The sequence below is a fragment of the Trichosurus vulpecula genome, chromosome 8 (genome assembly GCF_011100635.1).
Source record: "Trichosurus vulpecula isolate mTriVul1 chromosome 8, mTriVul1.pri, whole genome shotgun sequence".
NCBI classification, from domain to species: Eukaryota; Metazoa; Chordata; class Mammalia; order Diprotodontia; family Phalangeridae; genus Trichosurus; species Trichosurus vulpecula.
Genome location: NC_050580.1, coordinates 109,780,555 through 109,808,476, shown reverse-complemented (window position 1 = coordinate 109,808,476; position 27,922 = coordinate 109,780,555). Strand labels below are relative to the sequence as shown.

The 27,922-nt window shown below is 38.7% G+C and overlaps 1 protein-coding gene across 3 annotated transcripts in view; it reads left to right on the top strand.

Moving 5' to 3' along the window:
• Positions 1-27,922, top strand: part of CFAP58 (cilia and flagella associated protein 58) — a 136,972-nt gene that overhangs the window by 36,159 nt on the left and 72,891 nt on the right. For all 3 annotated transcript variants that reach the window (XM_036736436.1, XM_036736434.1, XM_036736435.1), the window contains exons 5-11: positions 296-490; positions 2,443-2,580; positions 4,981-5,140; positions 6,335-6,417; positions 13,894-14,085; positions 24,030-24,191; positions 25,516-25,662. In XM_036736436.1, coding sequence (XP_036592331.1) covers positions 296-490; positions 2,443-2,580; positions 4,981-5,140; positions 6,335-6,417; positions 13,894-14,085; positions 24,030-24,191; positions 25,516-25,662 — 1,077 coding nt within the window. The remainder of the gene's footprint in view (positions 1-295; positions 491-2,442; positions 2,581-4,980; positions 5,141-6,334; positions 6,418-13,893; positions 14,086-24,029; positions 24,192-25,515; positions 25,663-27,922) is intronic.

Below are 27,922 nucleotides of genomic sequence, written 5' to 3'. Positions count from 1 at the left end.
CAACCAAAAGGCCTTCCTCACAATTGGTGGTCTTTATAAAGTGTCTCTCCCTGGGTGGCAGGAAAGAAAGCGTGGTCATGATTGACATGGATTTGGGACATTGAAGAGCAAGCCAGAAGTCTTCCTGCCTTCTAAAGATTTAAAATCAGGGCTAGGGCATAGCTAATGAAAAACCCTTGTTCTGAGGTGATTCCCCTTAAAATGAGAGACCTAAGCAGGGTGATAAGCACTGAATTTTACCAACTGCACCAAAAAGTTTTAATTTCTTTCTGTTCTGCCCTTTCTGTAACTGTAGTTCCAACAAGAAATCCAACTTCGTCAGAATGAAGCTTCCCGGGAAACTCGAAAGAAGGAGAAGCTGGAGAAAGAGCTCAAACAGGTTCAGAATGACATAGATGGAAAACACAATGAAATAAAGACACTCCAGCAGCTTGTACAGAAGAGTAAAGAGGAGATCCAAAAATTGGAACAGCAGCTCAAAGAACAGAAGGTATGGCATGCACATAGGCAGGCAGCCATCCTCCTGCCTCTAAGAGTAGTGCCTTCCAGAGCATCCTGCTTTAGCATTTTCCATCTTTCCTCTAGAAGGTGGAGAGTGTGTGACCTCCCTCCTGCATTGCAGACATCATACAACCATTTGACTTTCATAACTTATTTAAAGAGCTGATAGTAGGAATTATGACACCTCTATTCATTTTTTATGTTTTTTTATGCCTCCCCACCTTTGACTCTGAAAAATTTATATTAATGCTGGGTGTGATATGTACACCTATAGTTGGTGTTGCTGGGGAGTCTGAGGCTGGTGGATCTCTTGAGCTCTGGAGTTCTTGGTCATAGTGGGCTAAGCTGATCTGGTGTCCACACTAAGGTTGACATGAATATGAAGAGTCCCAGGGAGTTAGGGGGTGGGAGGGGGGAGACTAGGTTGCCTAAGAAGGGAAATGGAGCAGTCAGAGTGAGATCTGTCCCTGAGTAGCCCTTGCTCACAGAGAGAGACAGAGAGACAGAGACAGACAGAGAGATGGGAATGAGGCACACACAGAAAAGGGGGATGACTGTTGATTGACCATTAAGGTTTGAGTCTAAAGAGTATACCGAGTATGTCTATCTTTTTAAACAATGGACTGCTTCTAACACTTTTTTGCTTAAATGCTATAATTAAGATAATATAAATGTTAGTAGTTGTAATCCATCTTCTCTGATGGCGAGACCTCAAGGAAGAAATTCCAGTAATCAAAAAGTGATTTCTTACTCTCTCAGGTATTGCTGGCCAGAGATATTGTTTCTAAAGAATTGCCTAGCTATACCACATTCATCTCATGACGTTAAAAAAAATTGTAACACATATTTCTATGACAATTTCTTTATTAATTCTTCATGAAGTTCAAAGTTATGTAACTGTTTTACATAGTATAATCTCTAGGGGGAAGACGAGCAAATTATTTGAATTAGAAAGTCACTCCTTAACTTTCTTAATGGGGCAATAAATTACCTATTACCATCATGACTGCAGAATGACATACTTTTCCCAGAATTCGGCAATCATGATAAAAACAGAGTAGCTTATTCAGCCAAGGTAGAGATGGCTTAGGTAAAATCCCAGTTCCATTTAGACTGGAAGGCTGCACTTTAGTTTATTCTACATTAATTGAAAATATGATTTAGCTTCTCCCCAAGTCTGATTCATGAGAGGATGGTGACAGCATTCTAGAATGGTGCTTGCATACAGTTTGCTTCTCTTTTTCTTCCTCCTTCCAGTCTTTCCATCTTCTGATCCCTCACTATTCTATTATATCAGAATGACCCAGGATATTTATAGGTTCATCTTTTAAAAACTTAGTCTGTTCAGGAGAGTTTTAGTAAGGGGGAAGAAAGCTGGCTGATACTGAAATCAAGAAGGTATAAATCATCACGCTGCTGTTCCAGATTTTTGACTGAAGATGGATTAAATGGGAAAATGGCTATGTGCTGGTCTCGGTGAACTGTTCCATTTATGGAAATGTTCTAGGCATATTAATGTCGGATTTGCCTGCAGAGATGTCCTGCTCTTCTGCCCCACGGCTGATAAAATCCATTCGAATCTCCTGCTCATTTGCAATGATTATAGCGATTGTTGTGTGTGTGATGCCTGCCAAACGACAAAAAGGCATTAAAATATTTATCCACCACCTGTGAGTGAGACTTCCCAGGGCTCCCAGGGAAAAAAAAAAGGATGCTTACTGTGTTTTTCATTAGAAATTGTCGTTCTCCCTAGTCATTTAACATTCATTGTATTGTGAGTACATTAGTAGTTTCACCAGGAATAAAGAGCAATTTCTACAAAGACGAAAATCTGTGGTTACTCTTCTCCTTCTGGGAGGCTTGTGGTACTGTCTATGTGCATATGTAGATATTGTAGTCATATTAAAAAGTATCAACTAGATTGTTTCTCATCTCTCATAGATCCTAAATGAACGAGCTGCCAAGGAACTGGAACAATTTCAGATGAGGAACACTAAGCTTCAGCAGGAGAATGAGCAGCACGTCCTGGCTTGTGAACAGATAAGCCAGGAGAACCAGCAGAAGACGCTGGAGCTGAAAGTAAATACAGCATGATATGTCGGTTACACAAGACTTCTCTCCCGCCCTGTCTGTTAATATGGAATTTGTCTTTTCAGTTTAAACCATCGATCCCTCTCTCTAGAAATACTGCTCTCTTGCTTTACCGAATGCCTAGATATATCAAAGGCGGGCAAACACCTGCTGTGATTACTTTATGCCCTGGGGCACACGGTGTGATAATTCCCAGGCTTGTATCTAAAACTGCAAACCTTATTATCAATCATATGGTTATCCCAGACCTTTCAAAATCTAGGTCAGATGTTGGCCTTCTTAATTCAGCATTGCAAGGTATCCCTTGCCTGGAGCAAGAAATGATTCATGTTGAGTAAGTAGTAAAGAATGTTGATTATTATTATCATCATCATTATAATTATCATTATTATTTTACTACTTCTGTTAGGAAGTCAAAGTGGGGAAGGCTGACAAACCGTTTGAATTTTGCACTTATTTGCAAGGCTGTATTAATCCACTTATGTGACTATCATCTGTGTCCTATCCATTTTTCAAAATGGGTTTCTGGTTCATACCCCTCCTTTAATTGAAGGACTATAGATGGTGGCCTTGTATTCAGGTGATACCTAGATATGGAATAGAACAGCTTTTTGTTTACCTTGTTGCCTCTGAGAGTAAACACCAAGTTTGTTAGAATTTGGAATAAGAAATACATGACTCATAGAACTGCCTGGGAAATTGAAGTAAAATAATGCAGCCCTCTGCCTATAGGCAAATAAACCTCAAAATCATCCAAGCGTGGTTTGAATTGAAACATGTTCTTTCTGGGTACATCGTTAGTTCAAACAGTGAAGAAACTGTTGAGGTTTGGGTGTGCTAGGATGCTGAAACAGTGACACAGGTCCTGCCTCGAATTCGACCCAAACCTTCTTTCAGCCGAAGACACCAGTCAGGGTGGGTGAAATTCTAAAAATCTGCCATGTTGGCCAGACTCTTAAGGAATCTGAACACAAGATGGATCTCTTATACAAGAACACTGTGACAACAGAGAAGGGGTCTAGAAGGAATTAAAGGTGGAATGTGGCCGGGGGTGATCCGGGGGTAAGGCTGGGCTAGGTTAGAGGTGGCAGAGAATTGGAGGTTTGGGCATGGGGCCACAGTGAAAGGGTTAACTGGAAAGGGTCGGGTGCCCCAGCAGAGTGCCAGGGACCTGGGTGATGTAGGAAAGTCCGGGAGCTTTTCCTTTTAGGGGTCCAGATCCCAAAGACATAGTCTTTTCCTTTTAGAGATTCAGATCCCATCCCCGTCAGAAACAACAACTTAGAAGCAAAGGAATACGAGCCTGTAATTGACATTAGAGTAAAAATGCCTATACGAGTATTCTCCTTTATTGACATTGTGGGACACATAGCAAAAAAGGGCACATTTCTATGTTCCCAAATCTATAGGGATTCTGCCTAGAAGACAAGGAGAGTCATGTTCTCTCCATTTGCTAGAAGTGTGACTCCTCAAACTGGCTTGATGACACTCTCCCAGGATGTTTCCAGTTATTTTTTTTAAAGTGGCTCAGCAAAATTCTAAAAATTCCCCCTCACCAAAATTATAATTGACTTTAATTTAAAAAAAAATCAATCTATACTATATGACATTTAAGGGATCGTTGTATACATTGAAGATATTGTGAGATAATGGCTCAGAAATCCCAGAGAAAATTAATCTTTAAATTAACATTTTAAGGGAGTTGGTGCAATAAATAGCTGCTCTTCCCTGCCTTTAATTGAAAGCATATGGGCAAATATGTGGTGCTGTCTATGGCAGGAATTCTTTTTTAGGTACATTTGTTACCATCCAGAATTAACTACTGATATTGCCGTATCGATTCATCTTCATGCATACCCATAAAATAACAGCACTCCTGTGGCATAAGACTTCAGTTCTAGGTGTACTTAGTACTGTTGTGACCTTGTGTGTCTGAACAAAAAGTTAGAGCCTTGTACTGTTTCATTAGGGCAGTGGAGAGAATAATGCTGTATACATATCAGAGCACTCTCCGTAGCTTAGTGAAAATTATAAAGTGATGTCAGTCAATGGTACACCAGTTATGGAATCGTAATATATATAAAACAACCTAATTATCGTAATGGCTTCAGTGGCCAAATCTTGCTTGACCCAACAGTCAGATTTCACTCTTAAGCAGAAGGTTTGATCATAGTCTTTTCATGTAGCTTGCCTACTATACTATTCAGAACATAGTTTTCCAATCTCTCTTCAGTCCAAACAATACTTTAAAAATTTAATCCCACAGACTATCTTTGCACTGTCAAAGGAGTACTTCCTTTTATTGGTTCAGAATTTATCATCATTTCATTTCACTGAGTCCTTTGTTTGCCAAATACCATTGTCCTTTCTCTCTCATTAATTATACAGGCTAAAGAAGAGGAGATCCATCAGATGCGACTTGACATTGGAAGACTTAACAAAATGAGAGAGTTAATACATAAAAAATTGCACCAAGCTGAAGATCAGAAGGCAGAGGTGGAACAGGCCAAGGAAATCCTCAAAAATCAGATTGGCGGATTAGAGAAAGGTAGACTGAAAGCAGCATTGTTGTTGATCTTCATAAACATTTGACTGGTGACTCTGATTGTGTCGGGTGAGATCTATGCAAAGCCCCTTAAAAAACATACTTTGACTCAGTCCGGTCAAACAACAGCTGAATTCAGTGAACAGCTTTTTTGGACATCATGCCAAATAGCTGGGTTGACTGATTTTGTTTACTTTTCATTCAACAGGTGATTTTTGGCATTGTGTAGGTGTAGTTAGATATTGGTGTTACAACTCATCGCACCCGCACCTAGTGTTACCTTGTCCTTCCACACACCTTCTGCTCTGGTTCAGTTTTTTTTGGTGGTGTGTGTGTGTGAATAAAAGCTTGTGCTGTGGCCCCTCCCTTGTTCACTTGGAAGTGGTGAGTGGATTGTCACTGTAGTAACTTAATGAACTTCTGACTTCATTTCCCTGTTGAGGAGTACTCAATGGCTGATTTGGCAGCTGAGAAAATAATATTTTATGGTATCAATTAATCTCAGCTTTACCTGGTTATGGGAGAGAGACCCCATTAGGGAAAAAGAAGATATTATGAGAAAAGCATAAAGTATCATTCTAGTCCTTTGGTCTAGACACGGTTTCTGAATAAGAATACATCTTAAAATTTGAACCTGCATGTTTTCAAGAGCCTTCTCCCACTTAGATTGGATTATTAGAAATATTGCCCATTCAGACTTTCTCTTGGTGGCTTTCAGATGTCTAAGTGATTTTTTATTAATGGACTTTCTAGTTTTAGGATACTTTAGGTAGCTGAATCTTCTTTTGAGATGTAGTTTGAGACTTTCTTGGTACTCTCATTAAAAGATATGAAGAGAACAGGAAACAGGTTAATTTATTCTATAAATAGTTAAATGCACAGAGCGCCTTTCAAATTTGAGGTGTTAGTGTTGGTCAGAATTCCAGTCTTGGTCATTTTTTTGTCATGCATTACAATGTTAGACTGAATTTTCTGTTCCTTACTGACATTAACAATAGCCACAGGACTGCTTTCTCCTTTAATGGTTATTGTTAAAGCTATCCTTAACATTTTTAGTTTCCTGTTAATGACCTTTCCCCTTTGATGTAATACTGATAAAGGTTTCAAATAATTTCGCCCCTTTGCTGTAGAGTTGTCTTTATTTTTTATTAGCTCCATAATTTGGCCTGGAACTTATAACTTTTTCTGGTGATTTAGAGCTGGAGATTGCAAAAAAGCAAGGAGAACTTGATAAAAAGGCTATGGATGAGCTTCTGCGAGAGAGAGACATATTAAATAAGGTGAGTTTGTGATAGTAATGCTGGAAAATGAATGTCTTGCTTTGGGAATATAATATCTGTCTATAACCAGTTGTGCAAAGAAATAAAACTCACAGCAAGCCAAAGTAGATTAGAATAAATAATAGCTCTCAATTTTCCTTTAAGCAGCTGCTTACACTCTGCCTTTTAGTGTCTGTGAATTGAAATTACATTATCACCTGTGAACACAAAGGGACTTCTGAGAATTAGCATATAAAACAGTAGGGGATTTAAGAGTATTTTGTGGATTCCATTTTATTGCTGATATATTATTTGGTACCCTAAGTAGTTGATCAAAATCTCGGAATTCATTATCTACATATCTACAACGTTGTGTTAATTGAGTAAATGTAAGTGGGTGCTTATAAAAATTGTACAGTGCATAATATCCTAGAATAGTGGGTTAGTGATTTTTAAAAGCCCTCACTTAACCTCCATCCTAATTTTCAACTTTGTACTGGGAGGGTTTTTTTTGTTTGTTTACAGAGTGCTCCATTTGTCTGAAATCAGATCCTGCCTCTGCTACTTGTGACCTTTACTGAGTCCTCTTACCCCTTTGGGCTTTATTTTCCCCATCCATAGAATGAAGTAGTTGGAGCTAGATGACCTCAAGGTTCCTTCAAGCTAGCTCCAAATCCCTGATCTTTTAGACCCTTGAGTTCATGTTTCCCTAATAGACCTAGTGAAACAGGTCCAGAGGTCTAGCTCTGGTGGCCCTATTTTTTTAAAAACAGATTTCAATTTATTTTGTTAAATATTTCCCAATTAATTCTCTCCTTCCCCCCTTCTTGAGAAGGCAAGCTATTTGATATTGATTATACATGTGATGTCATGCAAAACATATTTCCATATTTTCCATGTTGCCAAAGAAAACTGACTCCCTTCCCCCACCCCTCCCAAAAAAAAGAAAAAAGAGAAAGTTTAAAAAGTATGCTTCAATCTGCATTCAGAGTTCAGTTTTTCTCTCTCTGGAGGTGGATAGCATTTTTCATCATGGGTCCTTTGGAATTGTCTTAGACCATTGTCTTGATCAGAGTAGCTAAGTCTTTCACAGATGATCATCCTTACAATATTGCTGTTCTTCTGGTTCTGCTCACTTCACTTTGCATCAGTGCATATAAATCTACCCAGGTGTTTCTGAAACCATCCTGCTCATCATTTCTTATAGCACAATAGTATTTCATCACAATCACATACCACAATTTGCTCAGCCGTTCCTCAACTTGTGGGCATCACCTTGATTTCCAGTTCTTTGCCACCAGAGGAAGAGCCGCTATGAATATTTATTTTTGTACAAATAGGTCCTTTTCCCTTTTCTTTGCTCTCTTTTGGATACAGATTTTTTAAATTTAATTTAAATTTATTTATTTAACATATTTAGTTTTCAGCATTGATTTTCACAACAGTTTGAATTACAAATTTTCTCCCCATTTCTACCCTCCCCCCCACTCCAAGATGGTATATATTCTGGTTGCCCTGTTCCCCAGTCAGCCCTCCCCTCTATCACCCCCCTCCCCTCTCATCTCCTTTTCCCTTCCTTTCTTGTAGGGCAAGATAAATTTCTACGCCCCATTGCCTGTGTATCTTATTTTTTAGTTGCATGCAAAAACTTTTTTTTTTTGTTTTTGAACATCTGTTTTTAAAACTTTGAGTTCCAAATTCTCTCCCCTCTTCCCTTCCTACCCACCCTCCCTAAGAAGTCAAGCAATTCAACCTAGGCCACAGGTGTATCATTATGTATAACCCTTCCACAATACTCATGTTGTGAAAGACTAACTACATTTTGCTTGGATACAGATTTAATAGTGGTATTGCTGGGTCAAAGGATATGTACAGTTTTATAGCCCTTTTGGCATAGTTCCAAATTTCTCTCCAAAATGGTCGGGACTAGTTCACAACTCTACTAACAGTGCATTAGTGTCTCAGTTCTTCCACATCTCCCCCCACCCCAGCATTTGTCATTTTCTTTTTCTGTCATATTAGCCAATCTGATAGGTGTGAGGTGGTACCTCAGGGTAGTTTTAATTTTCATTTCTCTAATCAGTAGTGATTTAGAGCATTTTTCACATGACTATGGATAGCTTTGATTTCTTCTTCTGAAAACTGGCTGTATATATCCTTTGACTATTTATCCATTGGGGAATGGCTCTTATTTTTTTTCTTATAAATTTGGCTGAATTCCTTAGAGAAATGAGGCCTTTATCAGAGAAATTTGCTGTAATTCCTCTCTCCCCCATTTCCTGTTTTCCTTCTAATTTTGGCTAGTTTTGTTTGTGCAAAAGTGTTTTAATTTCATGTAATTGAAATTATCCATTTTGCTTTCCACGATCTTCTCTATCTCTTGTTTGGTTAGTGGTTCTTCTTTTAAGATTGGAGGGCTCCATTTACTGCTAGAGGAATTTCATGAGCTAAAAGTGTCAAATTTGTTAATCGCAAAGATTTAATGTCACTTTTCTTGCCCATTTAGAGACAGCAGGCTGTGGAGTGAAGGTATTATTGATTAATTCCCATGATCACTTTCCTTTATCTGTTTAGGAATGGAAGATGTTAGCTGTATCTTTAATTATTTCTTCAAGTTTCATAAATAGTTTCCTTGCATCCGCTCTCTCCCCACCCCCTAGTTTCACTCCACCATCCACACTTAGAGCAGATGACTGTAATAACAATTAGGCAGCACCTGCTCTGGCTGTGTAAAACCAACAACAACCAGCACACAGAGGGGCTGCCAGCACAGGTTCTCTTGATCTTCTTTACTAAAGAAAGTAACTGTAAGGGGTTAACAATCTCACTTTAATCAAACATGCAAATATCATTCAATTAGTTCAGGAGGAAATGCTAGCACCCTGAACTTCAGAGCAAACACAAATAGAAATTACAAACATCAACAGACGGACCTTGTCTGATTCAAATCACAATTCATAGTTACCAGGGAAGCATCAACATCTGGGTTTACAAGCTGGGGGGCTCTTAACAACGGCTGCCCAGAGTCTCTTCAAGTCACACGACACTCTTCCAGTGAGTGAGAACCCCTCAAAGGAAAAACACCAACCTCTGAGTTTATATGCCATGTTCAGGGTCAAATGGCATCACAACATATGACTCAAACCCACAAGACCTAAAAGTATCACAAACATGTGACTCAAACCCATGTAAACTAGGCTTTCCCTTGAGGCAAGCAGGCCATCAGAGACTCCTGATTTAATCAAAGAAACAAAGGCCGGACTCATCAATGGCACTTTATTAAATAAGTTCTAAAAGAGTAAAAGAAAGTCCTACCTTAATTACTGATACTTCCTACTTCACAGAGAGAATTGGGGCCAACCCATGTAGGCCTACTTCGAGTTTCCTCTTCATTCCCCAGCATGCCTCTGCATCACAATCCACTGACTGCTTTCTCTTTAGTCACAGAAAAAGTAAGATCCCTATTCTTCTTTAAGGCTGATTCTTCTGGATCTGTCCTTGGTTTGTTTCCTCCTACTCTTTGGAAGATTTGGCTCTTGCTGTCTTTCTCTCCAACATCTCTTTTTTTTTAACAAGTTAATTTTTTTTTTAGTTTTCAATATTTGCTTCCATAAGTTTTAAATTTTCTCCCCCTCCTTCCCCTTCCCTTCCCCAAGACGGCATGCAGTATGATAGAGATGCTACATATGCATTCCTATTAAACATATTTTCACATTAGACATGTTGTATAGAAGAATTAGAATGAATGAGAGTGACCATGTGAAAGAAAAACATAAAACAAAACAAAAAAAAGAAAATAGTCTGCTTTGATCTGCATTCAGACTCCATATTTCTTTTCCTGGATATAAATGGCATTTTCCATCTCTCCAACATTTCTTAAATTGCTCCTTTTCCAGTAGTCCCTTCCTAGTAGCTTACAAGCATGTTCAGGACTTCCCAATCCTAAAACAGTCTTCTGTTCTCTTCTTATGTAAAACAACTCCTCTCTCTGTCTTTGTCTCTCCCTCCCCTTCACTGCTTCTGGGTAAAGGTCTCTCAGCATTTACTAACATGACTTGGTATAAAGCTGCCCTTGCTGGTGAGGGAAGGTAAGTTAATAAACCTAGCATCAGCCCTCTATAACCTTGACACAAGGAAGCTCTGTCATCACCTGGGCTCAACCCAGGACCATAGCTTTGCTCCCTCCCATCCCACTGGCCTCCTACCTAGAGGGAGAAAAGCCAAATCATCTGAGTTGGAGCAGGGGACAGAACTACCTGTACTAATGAGGGACAATGAGTAAATCTAACGTGTTTTAGCCTTTAGTAATCTGCAATCTGTAATCCATAAGCACCTCAATCTCTTGCTACCTGGACTTGGCCCAGGATCACATCCTCAGTACACCCTATCCCACTCCACCCAGCCCACCCCACCCAACCATACACAACCCAGAGGGAGACATGCAGATCACATCCTTCCTGGGACCTGGAGCTACTGGGAAGTTGGGACAAACCATTGTCTTGTTGTTAGCAAGTTCTTTCTTCCTTCTCTCCAAATCATGGCAATCCAGAAATAGAAGGCTGCCTTGGCCAAAATCTCCACCCCCTGCTATCCATTGCCTTTTCCTTCATTCCCATCCACTTCAGCCCTACCCCTCCTGAGGTCTCTATCCTCCTCTGCCCTCCCATTCATTGTGCCCTTCTGTAATCCTGTTCTACTGTCATCAAACTGCCTTTTGTATTAGGTCTATTCCTTTCATAGTCTTTCATCTGGATGCCTTTGGCACACTGGGTCAGGAGGAGGAATATGCACGTTCCTTACCCCATACAGCTACTTCTGGATCTTTGTTTTCCAATATCATTCATCAGCTTCTCATCTTAAGTTCCCTTCATCAATCTGTTTTACCCTGTGCAGATCCAGAGTGCTGTGATCTCCAGGCCCCAGGTCTGACTCACAATCTTTCCTTCTGTTCTAACTCCTCTTTGGGGACTTCATTTTCTTTTCACCTAACCTCATCCTTGGGGACTTTGATATACACATGGATATCCCTTCAAACCCCCTGGCTTCTCTATTTATCAGCTTCCTCAAATTCTATAATCTGTGATTTCACTCCATCTCAGCTGTACATAGTGATGGAAATAACATTGATAGAAAGACCACTTGGAACTTCTTAACTTCCATAATCTGTGATTCAAAACTTTGAATTTTTTTCCCCAGACCATAACTTTGTGTCCTTCCATCCTTCCTTCTTCATCCTCATGTGATCTCTCTCCTTTCCTTCCCATTATGATATTCTAGTAGATTGCCCTGCTCTGGTCTCACTTTCTTCCTTTGGAACCCTGACCTTTGACCAGTTCAACTTTAGCCTACCCTTGTACTCTCAAATCCCTTGCCTCCTTGTCCTATTCCTGCTCAACCCTTTCCAGACCTAGACTGTTCCCACCATCTTTCTTCTCCATTCTTCCATTGCTTCTGAACTCCACTGGAAGAAGTAACACAACCATATCGACTGGGTCTCCTACAAATTTATACTCTCTAACATAAGTGGGGGCCCCGATTACTCACGAAAATCCTTTTTCTCTTCCCTAATTGCTCTTTTTCTCATTCTATAGTCTTTGTTTCAAACCTGCTCCTCATATGTGTATTTGTGTTTATATGTATGTCTGTATTTTATACTTATTTCTCTACATGTTTTTCCCTGACGTAGACCATAAGCTCCTCGAAGGCAGGGACTATTTTGATTCTTGTCTTTGTATCTCCAGCACCTAGCACAGTAGTGGCACATAGTAGGAGTGGAATAAATGCTTTCCAAATTGATTTTTTTATCTGTTTATATATCTAAAGAAAATCATCTAGTATTTTGGATAATTCTGGAAATAGTCCCCAAATTTTCAATTTTACATGTGCACCGTGATCAGATTTAGTTTAAGTAGCATTTAACCTACATCACAGGCTAGGTTTTGGACATGTGATTTCATTGCCATCTCACACTTCTAGATGAGATTCCTTCTTCCAATGCACACTGCCACCTTCTCTGCAACTTAAAATCTTAGAAAGTTCCCTAGGGCACTGAGAAGGTAAGGGATTTGCTCAGGTCACACAGCTAATGTGTATTTGAAGCAGGACCTGAACTGGCTCTGAGGCCAGCTCTTTATCCATCAAGTCATGATGCCTCTTACATAGGAGATGTAACAAATTAATGCAGCATGATATTTAGAAACAACTTGGATATTTTCTTCTTCACTAGAGAAGTATTCCAATAAGCAGCACAATCAGAAAATTTTCTTTCTTTCGTTTTGCTGCCATTCAAATGACTTTCTGTTATAGACTACAACTAGTATCCAATGTAGGTAAAGAAAATAAAAGTTTATCTTTTTTGTGCCATATATCATCATCAGGAAAAAGTGTAATTTGAATTTTGGACGCTTTATATTTTACTTTAAAATGCACAAGAATTTCACGACATTATTAATATGGAAATATATTTTACATGATTGCACATATATAACCTATATCAAATTGTTTATGGTTTTAGGGAGGGGGAGGGGAGGCAGGAGAGAGAAGAATTTGGAACTCAAAATTTTTAAAAAAATGAATGGTTAACCATTTTGTAGAGCAATGTGGAACTATGCTAAACCAAAGGGCTATAAAACCATGCATACCCTTTGACCTAGCAGTACCACTACTAGGTCTGTATCCCAAAAAAGATAAAAAAAAACCAGAAAGGAAAAGGACCCATATGTACAAAAATATTTACAACAGCTCTTTCTTGTGGCAAAGAATTGGACATTGAGGGATGCCGATGGAGTGCAGAATGACTGAACAAGTTGTGTCCTATGATTGTGATGGAATACTATTGTGCTCTAAGAAATGATGAGTGGGATGCTCTCGGAAAAGCCTGGAGAGACTTGCATGGGCAAGTGCAAAGTGAAATGTTCTGTCTACAAAGTAACACCAATATTGTGGGATCATCAGCAGTGAGTGACTTAGCTCTTCTCCGCAAACAGTGATCCAAGACAACTCTGAAGGACTTATGATGAAAAATCCCCAGAGGAAGAACTGATGGTGTCTGAGTACAGATTGAAGCATATTTTTTTAACTTTATTTTTATTGAGGTTGTTTGTTTTTTGGTCTATGATTTCTTTCACAATATGACTATTATGGAAATGTTTTGCATGACTACACATGTATGATCTATATCCAACTGCTTGCCTTCTCAATGCGGCGGGGTGGGGAGGAAGAAAGGGAGATAATTTAGAACTCAAAGTTTTGAAAACAAATGTTAAAAATTGTTTTTACATGTAACTGGGGAAAATGAAATACCAAATAAAAATTTAAAAAAATGAATGTTAAAAATTATCTTTACATGTAATTGAAAAAAGTTACTATTTCTTTAAAAAGTGTTCAAGAATGATGTTATTAGAGATATGCATTCCAGACTCCCGAGTTAAGATGAGGTCGTTTCTCATGTTAAGCATATTTGGTAACCTGAATGTTTTGGTGTCTTTTTTCCTGTAGAACCTGCTGAAAGCTGTCACTGCCACCCAGAAACAGGTGGACTTAGTAAAGCTTCATGAACAAAACAAGAGGAACCTGGAAGAAGAAATTCAGAACTACAAAGATGAGGCTCAGAAGCAAAGGAAGATCATCTTCCAACTGGAAAAGGAGAGAGATCGTTACATTAATGAAGCTAGTGACCTCACACAAAAGGTAAGACACTCTCGGTATTACATGTGAAGTGTGGTCACAGTCTTTTCTCTCCTCCCTCTCAATCTCACTTGAATTTTGGAAATGTGGCTTGCTAAAAACTTTGATATTTCACTTGTCCGGAGCTTTAGAAGGCTGCATTTTGATATAGTGAAAGGAAATCTTATTTTTCCCCCCTCAATTATTGTATACAAGTCTGGCCCGAGGCAAAACTATGAAGTTGACAACTGGCCTTCAGTCCTCTCCCAGCCTTCATAGATACTCAAAGCCACTGAACTGCCTTCTGGTTATCTAGGGCCTCTCACTGTGGTACCATGCCAAGGCCTCCAATCTGGGAGTTTTCCATACTCTTAAATTACATGTTCTCTTTTATAATTTATACTCCCCTTCCCTCCAAGTTCTAGTTGAGCTTATTAGGAGAAAAGCAGCTAACTAAGCTATTTTATATCTAATTGTGAATGGCTTAGCTTAGGACATTCTTCATTAGGACATTCCTCCTAGAAAAATTTATATTCAAAAAAGGCTTTCCTACACTCAAAGGAATAACTATCTCATGGTAGAATTTCAAGTATTGCTACAGATCGGTCTATTGATCGCAAAATATATAGTCTCTTGTTAGTTAAGCGTCTAAATAAAGGATCCCTTTAACCTTTCTAGTATCCTTCCCGTAAGTATCAGGGGACAAATTTTAGTTGCCTAAAAGATATGCTGATAACTAGTCAGTTATATTTTGAGTGGCACACTGGTTTTTGAGATTCTTTTTCACTTAACTTGTCTGGTTATGTTGAGCCGAAGAATAGTAGGGATGCTGTTAATAACTTGGTCTATATGACTCCTGAATTGTTGGTGAGGAGAGATGTCAGATAATATTGTCATCGTCTTCTCACAGTCTCCTGGGTCTGGCTACATAGAGATAGTACAGTGCCCCATGTAAGCCTGGCAGCTTCTGATGCCGCTTATCCGCTATTGCTACCTTGTCTTTCTCTAGACATAACGTAAACCACTAGTATAGCTTGCTTGGGTATATTCATTCCTTTTACCATCCTGTGCTGTTTCCAGGCCCACGTATGAAATAAATCCATCTTCTCACACGTACCTTTTTAAAATTTGAAAATAAAAATTCCATTGTCCAAGTGTTCTGTTTTAACCCATTCAGTTAATGATAGATGGAGGAAGAAGTTGGGGAATTTCCCAAATGACGCCACATTGGCAATTATCTATTCTACTGTAATGTAAGATTCTCCTAGTGGTTTTCTTTTCTGTTCTACGCCCAGAATTTCTCCTTAGGTTAAATTTTCATAGTTTTTGAGGTTTTTTTTCTCAAAGTCAATGTTTATTTTATGAATTTTTCCTTATATGGGAGGTCTAAGGTTTCCCTGAAGATAGGATGAGAGCCCTCTTGACATCCTCCCAGCCATGAAGGTTTGGCATCATTTCTGATTCCTTCCTCACCATTCTACATCCCACCAATTGCCAAATCCTATAGGTTCTACCTCCACGATATTTCTGCCCTCCATCTCTGTTATTGCATCCCATTGTTACAATATAATCTAGCAATATAATCTATTGCAATAGCCTGCTCATTAGTCTATAGTCTGTCCCCACTCCATCTATTTTATATATCCTGCCATATTAATCTTTGTAGCATACAAGTATGTTCATCTTATTCCCTTCTTGAGAACCTTCAATAATAGAGATAAAATAAATTTGAAATTCTTTAATGTAGATTTGACTCCTTCTACAATCAGACATACCTCTACCTTATCGACCTTATCTCCGTTCTTTTTCAAGGCATAGATGAGATGCCACTCCAACTAGACCACTCATTTTTTCCTGTATTTTTTCCCATGCCTTTGTTCAGGCTGTTGTGCTGGAAATGCTTCTCCCAGCCCCCTCCCATTGCCATCTACCATCTCTCTATAACCTTCAAGGCTCAGATCAAAGGCCTTCTTCCCCATAAAGCCTTTCTTGATTCCCTTCAGATAGAAATCTCATCTCCCTTTGAACTCTTATAGAATTTTGATTTTGTCTTTCTTTGGTAGATATCACATTATACCTAGTATTACCATTATTTATGTGTTCCCCTTTAAGGAAGAAATCATATTTTTAAAAAACCTTGTTTTTACACCACTTTCATTTTCCAATTACCTGGAACCTTCTTTTATAACAATGAACAAAAGGGAAAGGGAAAAATAAGTAGCCCAGAACTAACCAACAAATATATTAACTGAGTGAGTCTGATAGTCTATGCAGTGTCTCGTGCCCCTTCAAAGAAGAGAGGGAGGTACATTTGCTTATCTCTCCTTTAGGGTCAAGTTCCAAACATTACTTTTTAATGCTGAGTATCATGCTCACACATTGTAGGCATTCAGTAAATGTTTGAATGGATGAATGAATGAATGATAATGCCCAGGACTATCCCAAGGTCTGCCTGGAAGGAACTGTGCTGAATCTTAGTTTAGAAATATATTAACTTATAAGTTCATTTTCCCTTATTAATCTGCTTATTGCAAGGCATTGAGTTATCATCAGAATTTTGCTGGCATGCTGTGACTCCTCTTCCTTCTAGAGTTTTTTATATGCCATCAATATGACTCCCTCTGATTTGGAGAAATATGAAGAGAAACCCAAGATGCTTGAGGACCATCCATCTGTATTATCTTTACTTGAAGTCTAACTGGAGAAAAAAAGAGGTGTGTGTGTGTGTGTGTGTGTGTGTGTGTGTGTGTGTGAAAAGGAGTTAGATCAGCATCCCAGAATTTTTCTTATGGGTTCCAGCACTTTTCTTATTTCTTCCATACAAGCTGTCCTCTCCTGTCCCCTAACTTTGGCTACACAAGGCAGCCTCTCTGAATTTTCATAAATATCTGATAAAACCGTTCTTAGTTAATCAAGCTGTCTGCCAAGTATTTTGCACTCAGCAGGCAGTAGCTCATTTCAGGACCATTTCTTTTTCATTCCCAATGTTAAACTTATGACAGTTTTGCCCTAGTACTTTATGTGGCCAAAACCCATTTTTTTCCCACAATTAATTCCTACCTACAAATTACTGAAGTCTCATTTCGCTTGCCTATAATATGGCAAAAGCCAAGCTCTTGTAGGCAGGGGCCCAAGGAGATGAATAATAATGTGTTTCACAGTCTTGGAAGTAAGCAAGGAAAAAGTTGATCAAAGAAATATTGTTCTTACTGCACAGATGACTTAATGAAATGAAGTTCCTTAGAAAATAAAGCTTGCATTTGAATTAATCTTAGGCCATGGCTGCCTATGTCCTTGATACTAATTTGAAATTTAATGTGGAGCTAGTGTTAATGCCATAGAACTACATTCTAATACAAGTATGGGAAAATAAGGGTAACATCAGTGCTAGGCCTTCACAATCAGAAAGGGAAAAATGCATTTGACATCATTCTGCCTGGGCATATAGAGTGCAGTCTGCAGTCTAATCAAGCTACTAGAATGGAGGTAGTGGTTTATCATACACATTCTAATGTAATAGGGACATTATTATCACATGATAAAAGTTTAATCAGAAATGCTCTCTTATCTCCCTAAAATCTAAGCCTTGCTAGGTAGTTAAGGAATGCCTTCGTATTACTGTTATTTCTATTTTTGGTTCATCTCCTCTGCGACAATGGTAGGCCCTTTGGACACAGGGACTTTGACTTAATCATCCTTGTGTATTGACTTCAGTGCCTTGGTGCTCACGTGCCTAGTAGGCATTGAATAAATACAGGATATAATTTGGGCTAGTCCATGGTTGATTTAGATTTAGAAGAATCTGATAGTTTCAAATGTCTAGGCGTGTGAGTATTTTTTCTTTAGACAGGAAATTTTTCTATTTTATTCAGAATATGAAGGCACGGTCAGCACCCAAACCATTGACAACAAATTAGAAAACTGATTTGAGAAGTTTATCATACTTATATTTCATCGAATACAAGTTAAAGGGTTACAAATTCAATGACCTACTTTCCTGCCCAGCTTCAGTCCATACGTTTTGGCTATGCTGCAGCTGATTCTTGTTTCACCCTTATTGCTGTTGGCAGGTTGTTTTAACAGAAAAAGAAAAGGCAGGAGTAGATTATAAACTGGGACTGTGCCTTCATAATGCACCGTAAGCACTTTCTGGGCTTTTCAGCAGCAAGCTTACAAACGCTGAGAACCTCATCTCTTCTACTGCTGTAATAAAAATTTTCTATATTTAGGCATGGTTTTTCTCACGAGTTGGTTTGAGATATCTGAAAATGTAATCAATTAATTAAGCTTCTGCCCCACAGCTAGCATCCTGTGCTCTCTGATGTTTCATTTCCAACAGGGGACAGTTTGCTGACAGTATGCTTTCCTGTGATCGAGCGTCCGAGTCATTTTATGAATTTTCAGGATTTGGACTCATATGCATGTGTGACTTGGTTCTGAATGACTCCCATAAAAATGAATTGAGTCCAAACACTGAAATAGAAATTACTTTGTTAAATAGTTTCTCCCTTCCACCACAGGTTTCAGTACTTAGGTATTTTTTGGTTGCCATTAAAAATAGTAATTGTTCTTGTCAGTCACGATAAACTCTTATTTCTGGCATAGAGAATCCTGGAATGGGTAGTTTAAAATCTTTATAATGTGATGATCTGCCTGTGTCAGTTAATTGTGTACTTACAAAAGAAACAGCCGTTAGCTGCATCCTTTCAGCCTGATGCATCACTCTTCCTGGTCAAAAGGTTGTTTTTGTTATAATACCTCTCAAGGTAATTGAACGAGCATTTTCCCCTTCTCTGATGTGCTTCCTGTTGTTTTGACTAGTGATGAAGCTGTTCAAAGTACTTTCAGATCTTTCTTTTCCCTATCAGTTAACGAGAACAATGGCCTTTCTATTTCAGAGAGAAAGTTTCAGTATCCTTATTTTCTCCCCATACCCTCTTAAAGCTGGCATTTTCAGAACCTCAGAAGATGACCTAAAATGATAAATATGGATGCTTTGGAAAATCTTCTGAGAAATGGTTATCTTTTTTGACTAGTGTGGATTTGGGGGCTACTTTTTAAGAAGAATATTTTTGGTGTGTGCTTAAGTTTTTTTTTCTTAGTGTAAAGACAGTCTTTCTCTAGCATTTGACAACATTGGCCATACTTTTTTGCTCGCTTCAGCTCTCTCTCCTACCTTGGCTTCTTCACTAAATACTATATGAACTATTCTTGCTCTTGCTGACTGTTCCCTCTTTATCTGCTTTCCTGTATTTTCTTATTCTTTCTGATCTCATCAACTTCCATGACTTCAGTTGTCTTTCCTTTTCATATCTCTCTAAAATCTAAGTCTACAGCGCTGACCTCTCCTAAGTTCCAGGCTTGTATTCCTAACTGACTGTTGGGTATCTTCATCCAAATGTCCTACCATCATACCAGACTCAAGATGTATAAAAACTGAACTCTTCAGAGAATCTTAACATTGGATAGGGATCTTACTGGCCATTTTGTCTAGTCTCCTACCCTTTACAGGAATTGTTTTTGCTATAGTCCTAAAATATTGTCATCCGTCTCTATCCAAAAAAATTTCCATAATAGTGAGGTCTCTATTTCATAAGGAATCCCACTGGACAGTTTTAACTGTCAATCGTGTAGACACAAATCTGGCTTCCTATAACGAACCCATTCATCCTAGTTTTGCCCTTTGGAGCAATATAAAACAAAGCTGTTCCCTCTTCTCCCTGGCAGTGATTTAAATATTGGGAGAAAGCTATCATGTCTCCTAATTTTTTGAGAATTGGCATATACAGGGCAATATGCTAGTCCTTGAGGACACAAAGAAATACAAGAAAGCTGCTTTTCTCTCCAAGGAGATTAGCATTCAGTTGGGTATATTAATTACCCTATATAACTAAGCTAGTATTTTATAGATTGTCTTCCTTCCCCCCTCCCCCCAGCGAGTTTTCTCCCCCTCCTCCCCTCTTCCAGGTTTCTCCCCTTACTTCCCAGTCTTTTACTAATGATATTATTATTCCTTCAGTTGTTCAGGTTTAAAATTCTGACTCCTCTTTGATGACTTCCTTCCCTTGCCACATCCCATCAGGGACTGGAAACATTCATTATGCCTTGTCTTTATTTCCATTGCCACCACCCTTGTCACCTTAAACCTGGATTGTGGTGAGAATCTCCTTACTTATCTTTATTCTAGTGTTTTTCCCCTCTTAATCCATTCTAAATATATTACCTAAACTAAAACAGCCTCCAATTGTCTAGAGCCTTCAGTGGTTTCCCGTTGTCTACAGGATAAAGTCCAGATTTTAAAATTTGACATTCAAAGCCCCAACCTATTTTTCCAAATTATCTCCCATGACTCCCCACATAGAAACCATATGCTCTAGCCAAAGTGATATATTTACTTCTCTCCAAATGCTTGTACTTTCTTGACTGCATGCTTTTTGCTCATGCTGTTACTCTATCTCCTTCTCTCCCTAACCAAATTTCATCCATATTTTAAGATAAAGCATTAGTCTTTCTTCCTCCATGGTGCCTTCCCAGAACACATTATCCCACTGTAATCTATTTCTTTTTTAAAAGAATTCATAGAATTTCTTGTCTGATCTATTTATTTGATAATTAATTATTGCTTTTCAACAGCTCCTATGTTGCTTGGAAGTGTTATTTAAATCTATTAAATATTGTTGAACTTTTCATATGTTCACATCTATTTCCCTCCACTAAATTGTAAGTTCCATGAGGAACTAGGTCTTATGTTTCTTGGCAGCCTCTACAGTCCTTAACATAGAGCTGTGCATATATAATTGGTACTCAATAAATATTCATTAGTTTGATGACCTTTAAGTTATTGATGAAGAACATACATAGACTTCAGAACAGTGCAATGAGGTTCAGAATTCATTGCATTCATTTCATTTAAGGACCAGGTACTTTTGATTTTTCCTTGTGCGATTCACGTTACCTTATTCTTCTTTCCATGAATAGGAATAAAACCTTTGGTTGTTGAACTGTAGTGGCTCATTAAGCCATGATGACAGTGGTATCCATAGTCATTTCTCATGATCCATTGTGGAGAAACCCGTTATTTTCCCTCACACCCTGGGCTTACCCCTCTGAACTGGCTCACCTGGCAACTTGCAAGGCCACAGGGTCATAACAAAAAGGAGTACTGCTCATTAACAAGTCAAGTAGATGTTTTGCTGAATGTGAGAAGTCGAACAAAGGGGAAAAACACTCCATCAGCATCTCTGTAAAAGCCAAACGTGAATATTATGGCTAAAGACTGAACATTTGTTTAAGCAGGAGGTGCTGCTTTGCTCATAGCCACTAGTCCCTTTTAATAAATAAAAGCGTATCTGAATGTTATAAATGCATTGTGTTTTAGTAGTCCCTAATTTTGCACTAGGGAGCCAGCCTGAGCCAACACTTTCAAGTGCTAATGTCTGTAAATAAGGAATAAGGCCTTAGTCAAACAAATAATTAGTCTTGAGGAGCCACTGTTAGGTTGTGAATTTGTTAATTGTTTGCCACTGGTTGTACACTCTCTGGTGTTAGCATAAGAGATGCTCTTATAGAATTCTGTTGAACTAAAGGGCATCCTGAGTCAAGCAGAGAGTGGAAAGACCCACCACAATAGAAAGACTTGAAGTAGAAAAGGAGACTCAAGGGTCATAAAAGCAGAAAAAAAGATAGGCACAAAGTATGCATAACAAGGAAGATGAACTGGAAAAGGATACCCTGATTATTAAGAGCTGCCATAGCTTTATCAAGAACAGGTTGCACAGGACTAACCTCATTTCCCTTTTTGGTTTTGGACAGGATTACTAGACTAGGAGATCACAGGGATGCTGCAGACATAGTTAACTAGATTCAAACAGATGATTTGAGAAAGTTTATTCACATGAACAAGATGGAGAGAAGTAGGGTGGGCCATAATACCATTTAAATGTATTCAGAATTGGTAGTCATCAGTGGTTTGATGCCAATGTGCAAGGAACTCTGTAGTGGCATGTCCTGGGGATCTTTGCTGGGGCTTGTGCTGTTTGTATTTTTATAAGGGTTTACATGACGTGCTTATCAAATGTGAAAATGACACAAATCTAGAAGAGATGGTTAGCCTGTTGAATGGCATGATCCAAACAGGTGCTGACAGCTTGTACATTGGACAAAACCTAGTATGTTGAGATTTATTGGGGATAAATGTAAATTCTTAAAATTGGGTTTAAAGAATCAACTCCACAAGTATGTGGATGAAGGAGTTGTATCTATACAGCAGTTCTCAAGAAGAGCTGGGGATTTTTTTGGTCTGCAAGGTCAATGTGCGAACAGTGTGATATGATATCTCCCAAAGTGAATGCAAACTTAGGTTGCTTTGCAGAGAAGCTTAGCGTTTAGGACTAGGGAGATCCTCCTTGTACTTTGACTTGATCATACAGATCGGTAGATCTGTATTTCTGGGCACTGAATTTTAGAAATAACATTGATAAGTTGGACAAAATTCAGAGGAGGAAGACCGGGATAGAGAAGGGCTAAGAATCATGTCCCAAAGGAATAATTGAAGGAACTGGAGATGTTTAGCTTGGAGAAGGGAAGACTCAGGAGAACATAATGGTTATCTTCAAGTATATGAACAGCTGCCACTTGGGAGAGGGTAAACTTAGGAAAAGTGGAAGGAAGTCACAGAGAAATAGATTTATGCTTAATCTAAAGGGGGGAATTCCAGCCCTACCTCCAAGCTTCCTAGCAATGAGAACTGTTCAAAAAAGGAACGGATTGCCTTAGGAGGTAATGGATTCATCCTTTACATAAAGTCTTCAAACAAAGTTCTGGATGCCCTCTTCTCAGGTATACTGAGGAAGGGATTCTTTTCAAGACCAAGTTGAAGAAGATGGCTTCTGAGATCCTTTCACCTCTAATATTTTGTGATGCTCCATATCGAGATGCAATAGGTAAATGAGTGCTAGAAGTCTGCATCCATATGTGCTCCCTCTGCCAGATTAGAAGAAGTAATGAGGCTGTCAAATTCTGTGCTTGAAATGAGAAATAAGGATCCCTTAGAATATAAGAAATGATCATTTTTTGTTTTGAAGCTGAACATTTATTAAATGAAATACTAATGTAAAAGGAAATGTTAAAGTGAAATACTCTTAAGTTTCTGCTCGTTGTGTTTCTTCTATGATACTTAGACCTTGGATCTCACTGATGGCTTCCATTCTTCTCTGTTAGTGATTTTTTAGTAGTTTGTCACTTTAAAATAAATCAAAAATATTTAATGTGAACATTTTCAGCTGAGGCAACATAGTTTACAGTGGAAAGTTCATGTTGTGAAGTCTGAAGTTCTGGCTCTAATCCTGGTTCCTTGAATTGTGACATTAGGCAATTCCTCTAATTGCTACCCTTGTTTCCTGTACCTGCAAAATGGGGATAACTGTATTTGCATCTCTTGAAAAAAGAGATCATTATTTGGAGTACTATGAGTTCTCTAGAAGAAAAGAGCTCGATATAGTTGAGGCATTATTGTGATTATTATTGTCAGTGTTCAAAGGTTTCATGGGTTTTTTTTGGTTATGTATAAAGCTGCAAAGCAATGAGTGTGACAAAATATTGAAAGTCTGTCTTGATCTCTCATTTTTTTCCCGAAGAACGTTTTGTGTTGAGATCTATTTAATCCTGTTTTGTCAGCAGTTATTTTCAGAATTGAAAGAATTTTCTTCTTTTTATTTCCTCTTGTGATCCCCAAATAACCATGTTAAGCCTTTCTATGTGAGCGGAACTTGTAGGAGGGAAGCAGAATGGAAAGGTCTCCTTAATCAACAAGGGTGACATTCTGTGTTGGACTTCAATGATGTTGGCTGCATTTTCTGATGACTCTGATCCCCAGTTATCCCCTTTAGCTAAAAATCTCCCCATTTGCCACAAATTGGTCTTTGCAGTAGGACTATGTAATCATATCCGTTTGTCTCTTTGTGCCTTAGGTCCTCACGAACATGGAAGACATCAAGATCCGTGAGATGCAGATCTTTGACTACAGGAAAAAAATAGCAGAATCAGAGACTAAGTTAAAACAGCAGCAGAACCTCTATGAAGCCGTGAGATCAGATAGGAACCTATATAGCAAAAATCTGATTGAAGCTCAGGTAAATAATACTTCCCCCCTTTAAGATTTACTTGTCTTACTGTTTAAAAATATTTCCTAAATACCTTAATTGAAAAATGGTTTAGATTAGGAAAAAAGATCTCATAGTCTGAGATATTATGAATTTATTTTACATCTTTTTTAAAGAGAGAATTCATTTGTATGGACCCTTAGAGCCCCGAACCACTTGTGGATTGCTATTGGTTAGTTTTGTATTAGCAATTATAAGAATTATCAAAACTACTAGTGCCTTTCCCCTGAGACTACCTTCTGCTTCTGCTTATATCTTGTATGTACAATTTTTTTTTGCACATAGACTACCACCTTAGAATGTGAACTCCTTGAGGCCAGGGGCTGTGTTTTGGACTTTCTTTGTACTCCTAGTGCTTAGCGCATACAGTTAGTGACTAATAAATACTTATTGACTGATGGACATAATAGGATTGTTTGGAGCAGTTCTTCTTTTTTAACCATTAGATAGAATTACCATGCTTTTCTTTTTAAGCTTAAAATCACGCCCATAGTAACTAAGAATCAGGAAGATATCAAATGCTTGTGATCTAAGCACAAAACTTAGAGACAGAATCTCTGTTATAATCTTGGCTTGTTTTGCCAGTTCTCTTTTGTTGTTCATCATTTCAGTCTGACTTTTCATGACCCTTTTTGGGTCTTCCTTGGCAAAGATACTGGAGTGGTTTGCCATTTCCTTCTCTGACATTCATTTTACAGATGAGGAAACTGAGGCAAATGGAGTTAAGTGACTTGCCCAGGGTCACACAGCTAGGAAGTATCTGAGACCAGATTTGAACTCAGGAAGATTCATCTTCCTGATTCCAGCTGTGGTACGCTATCCACTGCACTACCTAGCTACCTTCTTGAGAGCTAGGGTGCTAATATTCTTCCCATTTTACAGTTGAGGAAACCGAGGAAGACAGGGATTAAGCGACCTGCCTAGGGTCACACAGCTGATAAGTGTCTAACACCGTATTTGAACTCAGGAAATGAATCTTCCTGCCTCCAGGCCTGGTGCTTTATCCACTGTGCTTCTAGAGGCCCTTGCTAGTTCTAAATTTTGTGTCAAATGAGGATAATAGTATAATAACCTCTAGGGTCTGAATATTAATGGTCTAAAATACTTGAAGACTGATGGAGAAAAAGGAGCAACGTAAAGTGGAAAAGAATAGTTCTAGGAGGTAATGGGGTCAAGAAACTATTATTAAGAGTTAGATTCTCCTAAAAGCTCTTAGTTTTTTGCTATTGATATATCTTTAATGGGCATAGTGAGGATATCTTTTTCAAACTTTTTTTCCCTTTCATCTTGTCAGGATGAGATTACAGAAATGAAGAGGAAGTTGAAGATTATGACCCACCAGGTAGATCAGCTGAAAGAAGAAATATCTTCCAAAGAAGTAGCCCTTGTGAAGTTACACCTGGAACACCAGCGCATAGAGAAGGAGAAGGAATCTCTGAAGGTAACACTCCATTCATGTGACTAGAACAGCGGGGTACCTGGGATAGAGTCTGAAACACCTTCCCTTGTGCGGAACGCTCCAGGACAACAGCCATCCACATGCATTAACACCTTAGGCGTCTTTGGACGTGCATCCAACAACTTTGACAGATGTAGCCCAGCTACTAAAGTCCTGACTAGGATCTAGGCCAGTTGAATAACAGATTTGTTTTTCCTTCTTCCACTCTTGACTTTGACACATGTATGCTTAGAGGGTATTGTACAAAACAGGTTAACCTTGAACCCTATCCAAGATAGCTTGTTATTTATTTATTTTTTAATTGGAAGTATCAGAGGGAATTTCCGTTAAATACTACTTCATCCCTAACTCAGTCCTGAAGTATGGGTTCTATGCAATATGGGTATCTTAGCAAGGCTCTTGTGTAATTACATTTAGAGACATTATTTGAAGATTGACTAGGAGCCCCAATTTCGCTTCTAGAGTAGGAGTTCTGAACCTGGAGTCCATAGACCCTCAAGGTATCAGTATATATAGACTCCAGGATTTCCATGAGCTTAGATGGGAAAAAATAATCTCTATTTTTGCTGACCTTTGGCTTACTTCATCAGCCTCAGGATTCATGACATAAAAGGGCTAAGAATCTCTGTGATTCTAGAGTATAACATACATGTATGGATAACTATTTTAAATGTCCAACACATTGGGGGCAGCTAGGTGGTGCAGTGAGTAGAGCACCGGCCCTGGAGTCAGGAGGACCTGAGTTCAAATCCGGCCTCAGACACTTGACACATGTACTAGCTGTGTGACCTTGGGCAAGTCACTTAACCCTGATTGCCCTGCCAAAAAAAAAGGCAAAAAAAATATCCAACACACAATTAACACTATTATTGACTCTCTACTTCAGATATATCCTATAATATAGTAAGGTATTAGTTAAGGTTTGTTAAGGTGGGTCCCCCTGTATTCTCAGATTTGTAAGAAATATACCTATGATGATCATCATCACATAACCATGGATGTGTTCCAAATGATGAATTACAATGAAACCAAATCAAAGACCACGTAGGACCCTCTCCTGTCACCAGAGGTGACAGAATCCTGGGATTATGGCTCAAGGTCAGATCTGGGGGGTATCAGACTAAGTAGCATAAGTGTCTTCTGTCCTATTGGGCTTTCCAGAAGATTGGGTTTTTTGGTTCAGATTTGGTTCAGGTTTGATTTTTGGTTCAGAGTGCATCCCTCACTGCAACTGGGTGACACTTCCTTCCTCCCCTAAGGATTTCTCCAGTGGGCTAGTGCTGAGGTACAAAGAGGACTTCTCAATCAGTTTTGATTATAGAATTCTACAAGATAGTTTTTGCTTAGGAATAAGTCTCTTTTATATATAGTCTCTTAAAAATGTGCCTCTTAGTACTTTAGTCAGGGCTCCCTTTGACATTTTAGTCTAGGGATACGAATCCCAATATACATGGGCCTTTGGGACATAAATCTTTGCAGTTGTCATATTAACTCTGCTCAAAGAGAAATTTAGCTTCTTCTTATGAGATTTTTATGAAGGAGTATAGGTGTAGGGTTCCCTCCAGGTGAGTGTGAACTCTGTCCAGTTTGTTATACCATGAGGCATCTTTTGACAGGGCAGCCCAATTTATTGCTTCTCTATAAGGCCGAGAGAAGAACGGACGTCATACCAGCTCATTCTTGTCTTCAATTAGTGCCATCAAAAGAGGGAATCATGCTGTTTTCCATACTGTGTTTCTTTTGTCAGTTTCCTGCTAGGTTTGACTGACTCCTTGTGATTCTGAGCATTGTCAGCACATTATGGTTATGACAGGATGTCAATAGATTTTAGTAAAGTTGATGAATTTGGGCTTCTGTATCCCAGACTTCTTTCATCAGCAGTGAAGGAGCCATCTGATTTGGAATGTATGCCTTTCAGTCCTAACAAGCCCCTGATTCTGTCTAGTCACCTCCAAATCATCCGGCATCACTTAGACAGTTCTTTGATTTCTGGTGAATAATTCAGCAGCAAATGCTATATGTCCAGTGCCAAATATCATATTAGTCTCAGTCTTTAGGGCACTGGATCCTTTCACCTAATCCACTCTGTCTCATTTCATGGATTGGGGAGCAATAGCAGAAAAGAGAACCTAATTATTTTGTGGCAAGAAGACTCAATTAGTCCTGTTTGCTCTGCTGAGACAGAGGCAGGCAGTTTTGGTAAAACACAGAATAATTGATAGGCTCCTATAGTATGAATAAG